Raw genomic sequence first — 13,629 nt, forward strand, 5'->3', positions numbered from 1 at the left:
AATAATGCTAACGTTTTTAGCATCGCGCGTGACGACCGATTAAATCGAGCAAGTGAAAATCAGGCAAAAAATTGCTGTACGCTCGAGATATTTTCGTTACTTAGTTGGAGCCTCTGACCCTGACCGGGCACAACCTACTTACACTCGTGATTTGTCGATCACACCAGTTGCACGGGTGGTCGTAGGTCGCCAGACTTGCATCTTTGCCTCGTCCCTTACGCGCGGGGCAATTGTCTGCGACCTCTAAAGTAATTCAACCTGCACAACAATTAATTTCATAAGGAAAAACCTAACTTTCGGTAGTTGTTTGATAAATCATAGGGTGGTCCATCGACGTTTTGATTGTCTTTTTTGCTTCTCCGTGGTCTTGATCGTTTAGCCGTATAGACCACGATTAAAGAAACGCAGAAGGGAGGGGATACCCTTCTACAATTGTGCGAATTCTAAACCCTTCTGTATTCGAAGCTGTTGCGTTCCGAAGAAGTCACTAAGATGATTTTTTTTCGTTTGCAGAATCTCTTCGTGAATACAACGGCCTCTCGTCGGACCTTTACAAGCCATCTAACTACGATAAGCTCGCGCTCTCTCTACTGTCGCCGCTGCCGAACGAACAGGATTTCGCGATCAACGTTTGCACGTTGTTGTCGAACGAGGGTAAACACATCCTTCGGCTGGACAAGTACCCCCGTCTGGTCAACATCCTACTAGCGCACGCGGCTGTGTTCGACTCGCCAGGCACAAGGCAACTCTTCATCGAGGTCTATTCCCGGGTGAGGAACTACTCGATCAACTCGTTCTGGTCGGACGTGCTCGACTGCCAGGACGTAATAGATCTCACGAACGAGAGGACGTTCATGAAGAAACCGGCAACCAGTCCGCAGACATTCTCCAGGCGGAAAATCTTGGAGAAGCAGAACAAAAGCGCCGCCCAGATCGAGAACGATGAGCCCTCAACGTCGATGGACATCGACGGGGTAAGACCAACCAATCAATTCAGTTTCTCCCCGTAAACTAGCCCTATCACCGTCCCCCTTTCTCCCCCCTCTCTCTCCCTCTGTCTCCTTTCCCCCGATATTCTTTTAAAAGGAAACTTGATTCCGCTTGCTGTCGAAAACATCAGCTTTTTCAACGAATAATGCTAATTGCGATATTGCATAAAACAAAACACAAATCCATGTGAAAGACATTTGAAATAAAATCATTAAAGTTGTCACATACACTATACAATGCACTAACAATAAGAACACCTAAAATCCTGAACAGATGAACAATGGATGATTTTGATGATTTTACTTCTAGGTGCTTCCGGATTGTTCGAGACTGTACCCACACCAGGATGAGAACTTGAAGGACCAGAACCAAAACTCCATCAAGTTCGAAGAGGAGGACAGAGACCTGTTTTGCGTCGGACGAACACTGGGCACGCAAGATCCATACGGTCAGCGTGTTCTGCAGATAGCGTCGATCTTACGGAACCTCAGCTTCACACCGGAGAACGCCGCAGTGCTCGGAAGGAATCGATGTTTCTTAAGATTCGTGTTACTGTGCGTGAGGGCGAGGTGGAGCAATTTGCATCAGCTCGGCTTCGACATACTAGGGAACATAGCGAACGAAATAATCTTAAAAGAAGCTGGGGAGAGGATAACGGACGTCGTGTTGTCTTGCGTCGCGAGGGGAGTCGAATCCCAAGACAGGTTTATCGTTATATCCTGTTTGGAGGTGCTTAATAAAATTAGCCAACAAGACAGCAACGAAGAAGTCGTCACATTCGGTTTGGAGGACAGTGTGTACGAACTTATATGCAGGTAAATGGGTGATGCAGGATGTTTGTAACGTTGATGGTTCCAAAAATTGTATCTCTAGAGTCAAGGTCTTTAGTGATTGTAGCGTCAATTTTTGTGTTTTAAACTGTGATTTTTTAACGAATAACTTAATATCGGATTACATAGATGACAAAAAGGATGCGGTGTCTTTTTTCAGGTTTCTGGCTCTGAACGACATAGCGCTTTTAGTATACACCTTGGAATGTTTGTATGCGTTGACGTCGTTGGGTGAGCGGCCATGCACTAGCGTCGCGCGGGTACGTGGGGCTATCGACACATTGGTCGCCCTTGTGACAGTGGAAGCACAGAGTTATGGACCGAAGGCTTGCATCTTGATGCGAGTGATCGAAACAGTGTCCACTGTAACTACACCACCGAGCACTACCCAGAACACTCCGGTTACTGCCGCTGCACCAGCTGCGGCAGTATCACCGTCAGTGCCAACCATACCGACCACTATCACTGCAGCACCAGCTCCAGTCAGTCCAGCTCCTGCGAGACCAACCACTCCAGCTGCAACCGTAGCAAAATCTACAACGCACAGTACGTGTTCCCTTGTAATTGGGCCAAGTCAAACGGAAACCCTGAAATTCCAGTATCCTTAGGCTTGAGTGACAAGTTTCTAAATTCTCTTTTTTCTTGATTTCTGTATAGAAGCGGTGGAGACAAGCAGTTCCATACAACAGCAACACGCTCACCAGCAAATCATACAAGAAAATGAGCAATTTGCCCTCGGTTGGTTGAGAGCAACATTCGAATTGGCACCAGGTGTGCGTATAGAGCAAGAAGAATTGTACAAGAAGTATCTCGGCTGTTGCACAAAGATTGGAAGGAGAGGAGTGATCGCTCCGCTTCATTTTCCAAGATGTGTTAGGTGAGTAGTTGTATCTAAAATTATGTACACATTTCATTTGATAGAGTCAATTTTGTATAATAGGTGAACAAGAATATTGAATTCTAATGGATTGGTCCGTTTCAGATCCGTGTTTGGTGGAAGCGTTGGACCAAATCCATTGAAAGGTGAAACAACTGGTACTCAATATTACGAAGGAATCAGAGTACGGGCCACACCTCCCCAAGTAACTTATCCGAGCCAAACCGCAGTTGGGACTAACACAGCTCCAATTCCAGCGATCAACACAACTCCAGTAAAGGTGCTTCCCGTACAACAGCGTACAATCAAGAGTATTAGTCCTGCTCCTGATAGCACGGCCCTAGACAATCCTGCATCTGGGCCTCAAAAACTCCCCACCCCAGCATCACCTATCCTGAAAGCCCAATTATCTGCCCCACCAAAACCACCCTCCAGTGCATCAAACACTTGTACAACTCAATCCCAAAATCCAGTCACCAAGGTTGATTCTAAAAGTCAGGTGGGTCCGAGTCCTAGCTTTCTACCATTCTCTCTACCACTCATGACCTATTATTTTGGTTATGGTTTCACGATATGGCTACTGTAATATGGGCTTTCCTTAACAATATTACATTTTGCATGACTCGAGTCCCTGTGTACTCCCATCGCTACCGTAATGCATGCAGATAAGTAAGAACTTGCGCGACGTGGTCCATCTTATTCGAAACACTTACAGAAAAATAAAAAACAGTTTTTATGATTTTATTGACGGTTCTTGTGGTTATTAGTATAAATAACTAATTAAAGTTTAATACCTACTAGAAAGTATTGAACAAGATTATCTTCATTGAAAGTTGTTAAAAATATAATGAACTCACAGGAAAAATGTAATAGATTTTACTTTTTGTTTTAAATAAGTTGGACGTGTCTGTTATTTATATAAAATATAAGTATCAAGTGAGATATTGATTCAAAGATAAATACTGAATATATGTCTTTTTGATTCATGATTTTTCCGTTACTATATGTGATACGAGATATTCATTTCTATAACTTAAATTTTTTATGACATAGAGAAACTCAATTGTGAGAGACATACGATTTGCTTCATTTCTTTCAGTTTTATAAGTTCTAGAGCTTACAATTTTAGCCTTCATATATTTTCTCTCGGTGATTACTATTATGAGTCTGATATTAGCTATGAAATTTTATTGCTGCATGATTAAAGTAGACCGTACGTTTCTTCTATACGTATGTTTTCGGATTCCTTTTCATACAGCTGCAATTTTTATCATGCGATATTTCAACTGTCTTACACTATTATAACAAACAATATTAAAATTAATATTTAAGCTATCGAGTTTAACTTGTCTTACTTGATCCATGCTTAGCAATAAATACAACGCTATGAACGGTGTCTTAACTATTATTACAGCTAGTCTTTAAAAAAAGATACAAAAACAATATTAGTCATATATTTTCTAGTAGAAGTTCTTATCTATGATAAGTAAAAGATCATTAACATTAATTCAATTGCATTATTGGAAATAATATGTAGGTACTGGAGCCTCTTCTTCTACTATTAATATTTAAAAATATACACGTAGAAATCGTAAGAATGTTTTTATTTATCTGAACATCCGATTCATCTTTGAATACCAATTGTTGATTAGGTGTCAGTGTCGCATCCTCACTTGAGTCAAGCGTTACTATACAGCGGGTCCCAGACACAACCGCTGCAACCGCAGCTGGTGCAGCAACAGTCGCAAACTATTCAGGTACTTGCGAAGGAGGATAATCGAAGTGGTACTACATCCAGTTCCATAATAAAAAGCCTACTGGCTACTAAGGTAACGGTCAGCAGCGACTGCATGCCCAGTACTGCTGCGACTTGTGTGCCCACTCCTACTGCCTGTGTAACAAACACTACTGCTAGCATCGCATCCAGCATCAGTGCGAACCAGCTAATAACCAGCAACCAGGTATCATTGTTGTATATTAACAATGAAAAACTGTAGTATTACTTTATCTTTTTTTTTTGCTGCTATATTGAGTTTGTAGGTTGTCCAGTGTGATATTATATTTGACAGTAGTCTTATTTTGTAAAATAGCTGATACCCCAGTATTATTAAAAGAGCAAAGATAAATAGAAATACATTATTTTTAAATAATTTAATTGAGGCATATAAACTTATGAAACATTCAAAGAAATGCTGACATAAAACTTGCAGAGGTAGAATATAAGATTGACGGGACTCTTCAGCTTTTTTAGAGGATAAGATCAGATCTGAAAATGTTTCTTTTTGTTATACAACTTTTTATTTTTGAACGTGCATTCAAGCGATATTATTTCTAATTTGTTTTATTTTTATCGTATTGTTTATTCAATAATTAAGTCCAGTAATACCTAACAAAGTAATTACTTCTCACTTGAACAAATATGTTGACGATTGAAATTTTACTAACAAAAAGCATGGTGTGTACGATTTTGAAATGATTTTGTCCAAGAAATAGTAAAGAAAGACTATAAACTAAGAAGTGCGTTTTTCTATAGAACAGTAACGTGTTATATTTTAGTTTGCTTAAATTACATTTGGTTGATAGGTTGCGCAACGTCAACAGCAGCAGAGGCTACTGCAGCAACAACTAACTAACGTATCACAGCCACCCGCAAACACAACAGCCGCATCAACAATACTCCCAAAGACTTACGTCAACTCAAAGCAACAAAAGCCAGCTATTACACCCATTCCTGCCAAAAAAATACAAAGGCTTAATGGAGCCAAATTTATTCTGACTAATAATTGTGACAAGGTATATTACCATCTCTTTTTATAATAATTTAATTCTGGAAAGACTAAAAAAATATCCTTTCCAGTGTAAACATTTACATAACATGCTACACAATTAATAATTATCTTTCAGACTGAAGTAAACGATAACGAGAACGTCAACCAAATTGCAATATCTACGATCGCTTCCTCACTGTTGCTGAACTCCACAGAGAATCACATATCGTCCACAATCAAACTGTGTCGGCCTCCAATGACAACAGTAACGACTGCTAACAAGACAACGCAGCGGTCGACGTGCACGTCGATCGCAGAAGACTCGGACTCAACCAACAATTCTTTAGCGTCTAGTAGCGGAATCGGTGGTAGCAGGGACTGTTCAGGGGTCGGTATCGAAGAGGATAACTCCTTAACAAGTTTCGAAGGTATTTTATTGAACGGTGCACCGAGCAACATGGATATCGATGCGCAGGATGATAGGTCGTCAAAGGACTCTTCTAGCGTGACATGCAAGGAAAAACCGTTGCAAAGCATGATGTTAGCGGATCTCTTAGAGAGAAAGGTGGAGAAAGAACCTATATTGAACGGCGTACTAGGGAAAAACTCCATTAACGAAAAAGGAATCGACTTAGTAGAAAACCACATCAAGAAAGTGCTGAAAGAATCTCCAACCGACATAAAAGTGAAGACGGAGGTAGAAGAGGGAAACGTTTTACAGACAGAGGTCTCAGAAGATACGTTGATAGAGGCGCCAAGGGGAATAAAGAGATCCGCCAGCGATTCCGACGAAGTGGATACAAAGAAGCCGAAGTACTCTAATGGTACAATGTCGCCAGATCCAGCGGTAGATTCGACGACAGCGGAGTCAACAGTCTCGAGCATAAAATCCGAGGAGCCGGATGATGACAAGGACAGCGAGAAGGCGACGGTCTCATCTACTGCTGCCAATCTGTACGCAGCTCTAGCCGCAGACTGTATGGAGGATGAGACAGATCTCGACGAGAACGTAAATGTGACGAAAGATGAGCCTACTGCTACGATAAAGGAGGAACCACATATATTCGTCAACCAGATTAGCCAGACACCTCAGCCACCTCAACAACAACCCCAACATCATCCACCACAGCTCCAACAGCATCCGCAGCTTCAACAGCCTCCGCAGCTCCAACAGCCTCCACAGCTTCAACAGCCTCAGCAGCCCCCGCAACCACAACCTCAACCACCGCCACAGCCGCCTCCTCAATTACAGCAGCATCAGCAGCAACAACAGCTGATAGTTGCGGCTCCTAGGCAGACGTTAGTAGTTCAGCAGACGATCCAGCCTAATAATCAAATGATCATACCTGCTGCAGCGATGAAGGCTAGACAAGCGCAGCCACAACCACAAGTTCTGTTGCAACAAGGTGCAGGGGGACAGCTACAATACGTAGTTTCCGGTGGCGTACCTGGTCAGAACTATGTCTTGGCTCAACCTCAGACTACATTAGTTCAGGGACAGGCCCAGACTGTTTTAGTAGCACAGACGACACAGCAGCAGGGAACTGGCGCGAAAACTATCATTATCCTGCAACCGCAAGCAGCTGCGCCGCCTACACAGCAGAAAATGGTGGCTGTCACGCCTCAAGGGCAACAGGTGGTCGTCACTCAGGTCTCGAGACCTATTCTGCAGAGTCCTGCACTAGGGAATATACCACCTCCACTTGTTCCAACGTCGGGAACGATACCCCAGACTTCCATCATTGTAAACAGTTCAGTGGCACAAACGAATCCCAATACCGTAACAGTTACGATCCCAGCGATGGCTCAGCAGACCCCAGTGTCTACTAGTGTGCCCTCAAGGGTTGTGACACCCACCCCGGCATCGACACCACCACCTACAAGGCCGACAACTCCACATCAAGCCGCTGCTACGCATGGACTGCCTGCGAAACAACCCCCGAAAATCATGAAGACTGTCAGTTCCTCTACCTCCACCGAACCAGAGTCGAAACCGTCGACTAGCCAAATCCAGCCAGAGAATAAAACTATCACAATCAAGATCGATCCGAATGCCTTTCTATGCGAGTGGCGAGGATGCTTGAGGTAATTTAAAACTAACTGTTGTAGCTCATTTTTTAAAAGAATAATTAGATTGTTGTTATCCATGACTCCTTTCAGACTATCTATCCTAACGATAGATAGAATATATTGTGAAATTTGTTTTCAGACAATTCAAAACATCGCATGAGGTTTACCTGCACGTGTGCGAAGCGCATTGTCCTATCGGTGGAGAGGAAATATTGTGTCTCTGGGCGAGTTGCGATGCTCTGAAGAGGCGTAGGTTTTCCTTGATGACACACTTGTATGATAGGCATTGCAATGCGGAGGTTGGTCGAACGATCATGCAGTACCCATCAAGTAATGGCGCAACTTTGAGCAGTTCAAGTAATGCATTTTGTTCACAGACAATGTACACGAGGAGGAAACAGTTAACGGTTACTGGAAAGACTGAAGTTTCGACGTCGATGCCACCAACACCTCATCATCCTGGCTACGCACCAAATGCAGCATTCCATGCTATTAAGCGGCACGCCTTGGAATTTGTTAATCCAAAAGAGCTAATGGTTAGTAGAAAATTTGTTAATCATATTTATGCAGCGAACAACGATATACTCTATTCGCTTCACCAAAGCGATAAATGAAAGAGTGTCTAGAGCAGAAAGCGCCTTATCTCTCACGGTTGTAATAATTTAATATCCTATTAGATTGACGTGAGAAATATACTCCGCGCAGATTTCGCAGAATCCTTTCTAAGCCCCACGGTTTCTAGAGTCGATAGAGTTTTGTTAATGTAATGAAATTTCTCTGATTTTCTCTCTTGGCGAAGCAGCAAAGGCCGACCAAGCCCGCTGCAGCCACCTCAAGCTCTTCTTCCCCAAGACCTGGGCAAAATCCTCCGCCAGAACAGGTAAAAACAAACGTGTTCAGAAAAATAGAAAAGGATTGATGATCCATTCCACAGCCACAGCCCCTGTGCGCTGTTAACCTGTTGCCTATATCTTTGTTTTGTGCTTTACTTTTTCGTTTTCGCACCGTGCTGAGTTTTTTTGTTTTTAATTCTTGTACTTCCTTTGGTACATGAGATACATGTGCCTTTGAAGCGTTTCATCGGATGCAGATAATCCATTTTTAATATTTCAAAAATTTATGAAGAAGAATTCTTACTCATTAGAACAGAAATTCAATTGTCTAAATAGGTTAGAACTCTTGGATAATTTTTTGTAATAAGAAAAAGGAATCAATAGCTTTGGATGAAATGCTTCAGCGATTCATCTTATATATGTTTTAATAAATATTTTAGCATGGAGTTCATTTGACTTTCATTTTGGTAGTTAGAGCAGCTGTAATTTATGTGTTTTATGCAGTTCAAGTGTTCACCATGGGCAGGGTGTTGGTATAATATTATTTTTACTTAAAAAAAAAGCCGCAAAATAAGAACACATTTATTGTGCTTATGATGCATAGGAGATGTGACATCTTAAACGATTAATTTCTGACTCAAGAATTATAATCACAGTAATGCTAATTGAATTATATGATATTATATGTTATCGTTTACTGGCAGTTACGTGAGACCCATTCGCCCTTATACTTGAACATAAAATTCTTGTTCTTATATTTAATTCAATTTTGATATTTGACAAGAATTCAGATTAACTAGATTAATTTGATTAGTTTTTTTGTTTATTGTAAGGAATCGTTTGTCTAATAATCAAAGTATGAGGCGTAGTAACATGTGTACAATTGTTACTTGCAAAATAAGTAAATTTACTAGTGTGAGAATGTCTTGACAATTTAGTATCTGAAATTTAATTAAAAACATTAAGTGTAAATATTCGTAAGGTTTTTGTGTGTATTTATGTAAACGATTACAGACCGAAATTTTCCTTTCGCTATCTTACAAAGCATGCTGTAGTTTCACTTTATTTTTTAAAAATTAGAAACTTATTGCGTGACATGCTTATATTTTAATGTTTACAGCATCGTTTTATAAATATTTAGTGTCACATATTTTCTTAAAATTTCAAATTCATTTTGTTTTCCTGATCATATCTGACTAATGTGTTCAAGGTGTTGCAATTCATTAATTCGAACATTATTAAACAATTGCCATACTTGTGTACACATAATATTTGTTGATTAAAACAGTGTGACTAGTTGATACAATATGTACGTTTCTTTTATATATATATATTTTTTTCATTGTGTAGTTATAAACAGTCATGCTTGGAATTCATAAAACGCATTTACACTTTCTCAACAGGACGACAACGAAGGTCCAGTGACCAAAAGTATTCGCTTGACAGCAGCTCTAATTCTCAGAAACCTAGTCATATATTCAACACATGGCAGAAGGTGAGATTATACTCTTAATTACCCTATTAAAAGGACCATGATAAGAGACTAAAACCTATTCCTAAAACGATTACATGGGGTTTCATTATTTATTGTTGGGCGAACCACCCGATTAAAGTTCTTCAAATATCTCTTATAAACCATAATGGTAAAGATTGTCAGAGGAAAACATAATTAGGTTTAAAGGGGAAAATGTCTTCCAAATTCAGAGAATTAAATAATAAGCAAAGCTAGTACATTTATTAATAGCTTAATCCTTTAACCACTTTATCATAACCCAGACTATAGATATTTATCACAATGATTGTGGTCCAATTCTAATTTTCTAATTCTAAATTCTAATTCTAAAGTTCTAATTTGAATTTCTGTTTTATAGGCACCTTAGAGCATATGAACCACATCTGGCGGGTGTGGCATTAAGTAACGTTGAATCATCAAGAACAATCGCACAAGTTCTATACGATATGAACGATCAAAGCAGCAGTCACCATAGGTGACCTCTTGAACCAGGCCTCTAAGAGAAAGCTCTTTAAACGTTCTCCGAGCACCGATCAACCTGTTTTACTTTGAATTTTAGTGTAAAGTGAAAGATTAAAGAAAGAGAGAGAAAACAAGTATGGTAGAGAATGATAGGAAGAGAGAGAAAGTGAGAGCGTGAGAGAGAGAGAGAACGCATGAGCGAGAATGAGAACCAGAAAAGTAATAATGTAAGATTATGAGTTTTGCAATAAATTGCAAACATATAAAAGCAAAGAAAAATGTGTGACTGTGCGTTAAAGGAAGGAACAGTGGCAAAAAGCGAAGAGAAAAGCAGGAAAAGGAGGTGATGAAGAAGAAGAGTATGATACGGCAATGTTCCATATTAATTAAAAAGAGGCCTATAAACTTACTAGGCAAGCCAATTTGCCGATTTAGACTATAATAATGTACTGAAAACAAAAACTAGTAAACCACGAAACGAAAGACAGTAGTTGAAGTGATGATGCAGATGATGAGTGATACAAAACAAATCGTGAGAAAAAACGCAGAAAAGAAGAAAAACAAGAACGAGAATAATATTTCAAATTTAATATTAATATTTATTTTCTCAACAAGAAAGCGGAAGAAATGTTTTTAGTAATCGTGTACAAAAAATAACTGAATGGGCGAAGAAAAATACTTTATGGACGTTATAGTTAATTACGAATCAATATTATATTATTATTATATTATATTATTATTAATTATTATTAATATTATTATTGTATGTTTTTCATAAGTCACCAAGAAAGAAAAAACCTAGATTATAAAGAAACCTTTTTATGAAATGTATTTGTTAGGAATTTATCATTTCTCTTTTTTTCTTTTCGCTTATATAATTGCATATTGCAATTACGTGGCTATATATTATTGTCTATATATATTATTTTCTCTCTTTTTATTGTCGCATAATCTTGTTGCCGGAAGTATGTCGTTGAGGCATCACATATGCATATACATAGGATGAACCGTATCAAAACATTGGCCAAGAACTATAGTCCATCTTAAAAATCTAAGAATTCTTCTCCTGCTTTAAATCAGTTTCTAGGTACAAAAAGGACAAATTCGAACGGATTTTTAAGCTTTTTCGAAAAAAGTATAATGTTCAATCTTGTAGAGGTTTTGGATCATAAAGTCAGCAGCTTTTTATACAAGGGCTACAAATTTGTTACCATTTGAAACGACTGCCAAGTGGAACATGATACGAAACAATATATGCACGAAACAAAACTATTGCGTCCCATTTAAAAATGTAATGTGACCTTTAAATGATCTTTAAAACTACATTTAATGTTTTTCGTATCATATACTTTGTAATCGGCAATTGCTTCAAAAGGAAAAAATTTGTCATCTTTGTCATCTTTTGTCAAATTTGTCAAATTTGACATCGCGAGAGACCAGAGGGAATTTTATAATTTTAAATGTACTGATCCAAGTTGACAATCATTTGATCCAAGTTAACTCTAGTCGCCTTTTTGTTTTTTTTTTTCACAGAAAATTGTGTCACAAAAAACACATTGAATTAGTTTCTATTTGGAGTCTCGAAACCATGGAGTATTGAATTTTTGGTTCTTTTAAATATTGCCCTTGGATGACAGAGGTAACCATAACAGAATTTTTGGATCCGTACGCAGAGTATCCCATTATTTGCAATGTAAGACATTTTTTTTAAGGATAAGTGAGTTGAAAACGTGCAATACAAATTTTTCTATAAGGCTTTCTTTTCCCAAATTTTCAAACTGACCTCTTATAGAAACATTGTGTTATAACTACATTTTCAATTCATTTTTCTAGTGTAAAGAAATCTAAAAGAATTCTATTGTTTATTTTTTAGTTGATTTTTGCAGAATTCTAGGATACTCTGTTACGAAAGTCGAAGCGCACCCTTAACTCCAAAACTTCCTATAAGCTCTAACATTGCACTTTTAGCTCATCGTGTTGCAACTAAGTCGTTCGTTTCTCGATGGTCTACGCACGTGAAATATAAAGAAAATGTTTTCCTTCGGCGTGTGCGAGTTGCGGAACTCTGAGAAAAACGACGAGGCGGCAACCACCAAACAGAAAGCAACAGCTTCGATTCGATCGGGTTAGAAAATGATCAATTGTTCGTGTGTTCTAGACACAGTCGTAAGTATATGTATTTATACTTGATATTAGCAAAGGCCTAAACCCTGTTGAAGCCAGTGTTTTTCAAATTTTCAGAACTAATTGTCCTGCTTAGGACGCAATCGTTCCCGATAATACTTGTTTTAACCGCTTTCTCAACAATTTAACCAGCGAAATGCTTTTCAATCAAGAAATAACCGCTGAATGACTTTGCATGGATATGCCGACACAATTCTATGAGCCAGAATTCTGTAATTTACCATTCCATTCATCGACAGTTCATTGTATGCGCAAGTAGAACTCTTCCTAATTGAATTTTCGAGTACTCAGGTACTATGATTTACCCGTAAATCAATGCAATAGTAAAAAAACAGTTACAATTATTTTGATAATTTTGTTGGTTTTCTACATTTCTTCTAAGATAATTTTATATTGAAACGTCTTTCAATTTTGAATAGAATGATCCTTTCAATTAAGAATTTTAAACACTATGCTTTTACAGAAATCTTGAAAAGAAGAACACAGTTTGTAGTTGATAGTTGTTAGATTTTTCTCGTCTCCTCGCATTGATCTACTTTTTTTTAAACTTAGGAATATTGTCTACTATTTTGTATTATAAGCTGTACAAACAGAAACGAACATTAGAAGAAAAAAGTCAACTATAAAAATAGTAATTTCGATTGCTCCGTGTTATGGATTGAAAAATGAAAAAAATCAACAAACTTCGTTTCTTTTCCTACGTAGTTTTTAATTAATTTTGTCCGATTGATGTACATGAAACATCATTTCTCAGCGTATCATTACACAAAGAATATGTCTCTTTCTTCGATATAATAATTCAGTTTGCGAATGTTAGTCAGCAGAATTTTCTAAGAAACTAATTATTTAATTTACTTTCTTGAGAGGTGCTATGCGATGACTTTCTTCATTTTTTTTCATCCATCATATGAAACAAGAGGATAAATATAAGTGACCAAAATTAGAGGCGCGGGCCTCCCTTTATCTTGAAGACCATTAATACTAGAAAGAGTATGTAAGAATCAATTTAAAAATGTTTTTAAATTCATTTTATAATGTATACAATAATTGTTTCTTAATTTAATTTGAATTAAATTTTGTAGAAAAATTGCATGATGTCTCG

At 38.3% G+C, this 13,629-nt stretch overlaps 1 protein-coding gene across 3 annotated transcripts in view; it reads left to right on the top strand.

Annotated features, from left to right (window-relative positions):
* The window catches only part of Bap170 (Brahma associated protein 170kD), a 50,664-nt gene extending 39,490 nt beyond the window's left edge, over positions 1–11,174 (top strand). The window contains exons 6-18 of one of the 3 annotated variants that reach the window (XM_078196553.1): positions 514–974; positions 1,300–1,805; positions 1,981–2,366; positions 2,478–2,697; positions 2,803–3,196; positions 4,350–4,658; positions 5,281–5,490; positions 5,602–7,550; positions 7,675–7,834; positions 7,913–8,071; positions 8,338–8,415; positions 9,772–9,863; positions 10,240–11,174. In XM_078196553.1, coding sequence (XP_078052679.1) covers positions 514–974; positions 1,300–1,805; positions 1,981–2,366; positions 2,478–2,697; positions 2,803–3,196; positions 4,350–4,658; positions 5,281–5,490; positions 5,602–7,550; positions 7,675–7,834; positions 7,913–8,071; positions 8,338–8,415; positions 9,772–9,863; positions 10,240–10,360 — 5,045 coding nt within the window. In that variant the 3' untranslated portion in view covers positions 10,361–11,174. The remainder of the gene's footprint in view (positions 1–513; positions 975–1,299; positions 1,806–1,980; positions 2,367–2,477; positions 2,698–2,802; positions 3,197–4,349; positions 4,659–5,280; positions 5,491–5,601; positions 7,551–7,674; positions 7,835–7,912; positions 8,072–8,337; positions 8,416–9,771; positions 9,864–10,239) is intronic. The other 2 variants (XM_078196556.1, XM_078196555.1) reach the window with 2 other exon arrangements.
* Positions 11,175–13,629: the final 2,455 nt, after the last annotated feature.

The sequence above is a fragment of the Augochlora pura genome, chromosome 2, assembly GCF_028453695.1.
Source record: "Augochlora pura isolate Apur16 chromosome 2, APUR_v2.2.1, whole genome shotgun sequence".
NCBI lineage: Eukaryota > Metazoa > Arthropoda > Insecta > Hymenoptera > Halictidae > Augochlora > Augochlora pura.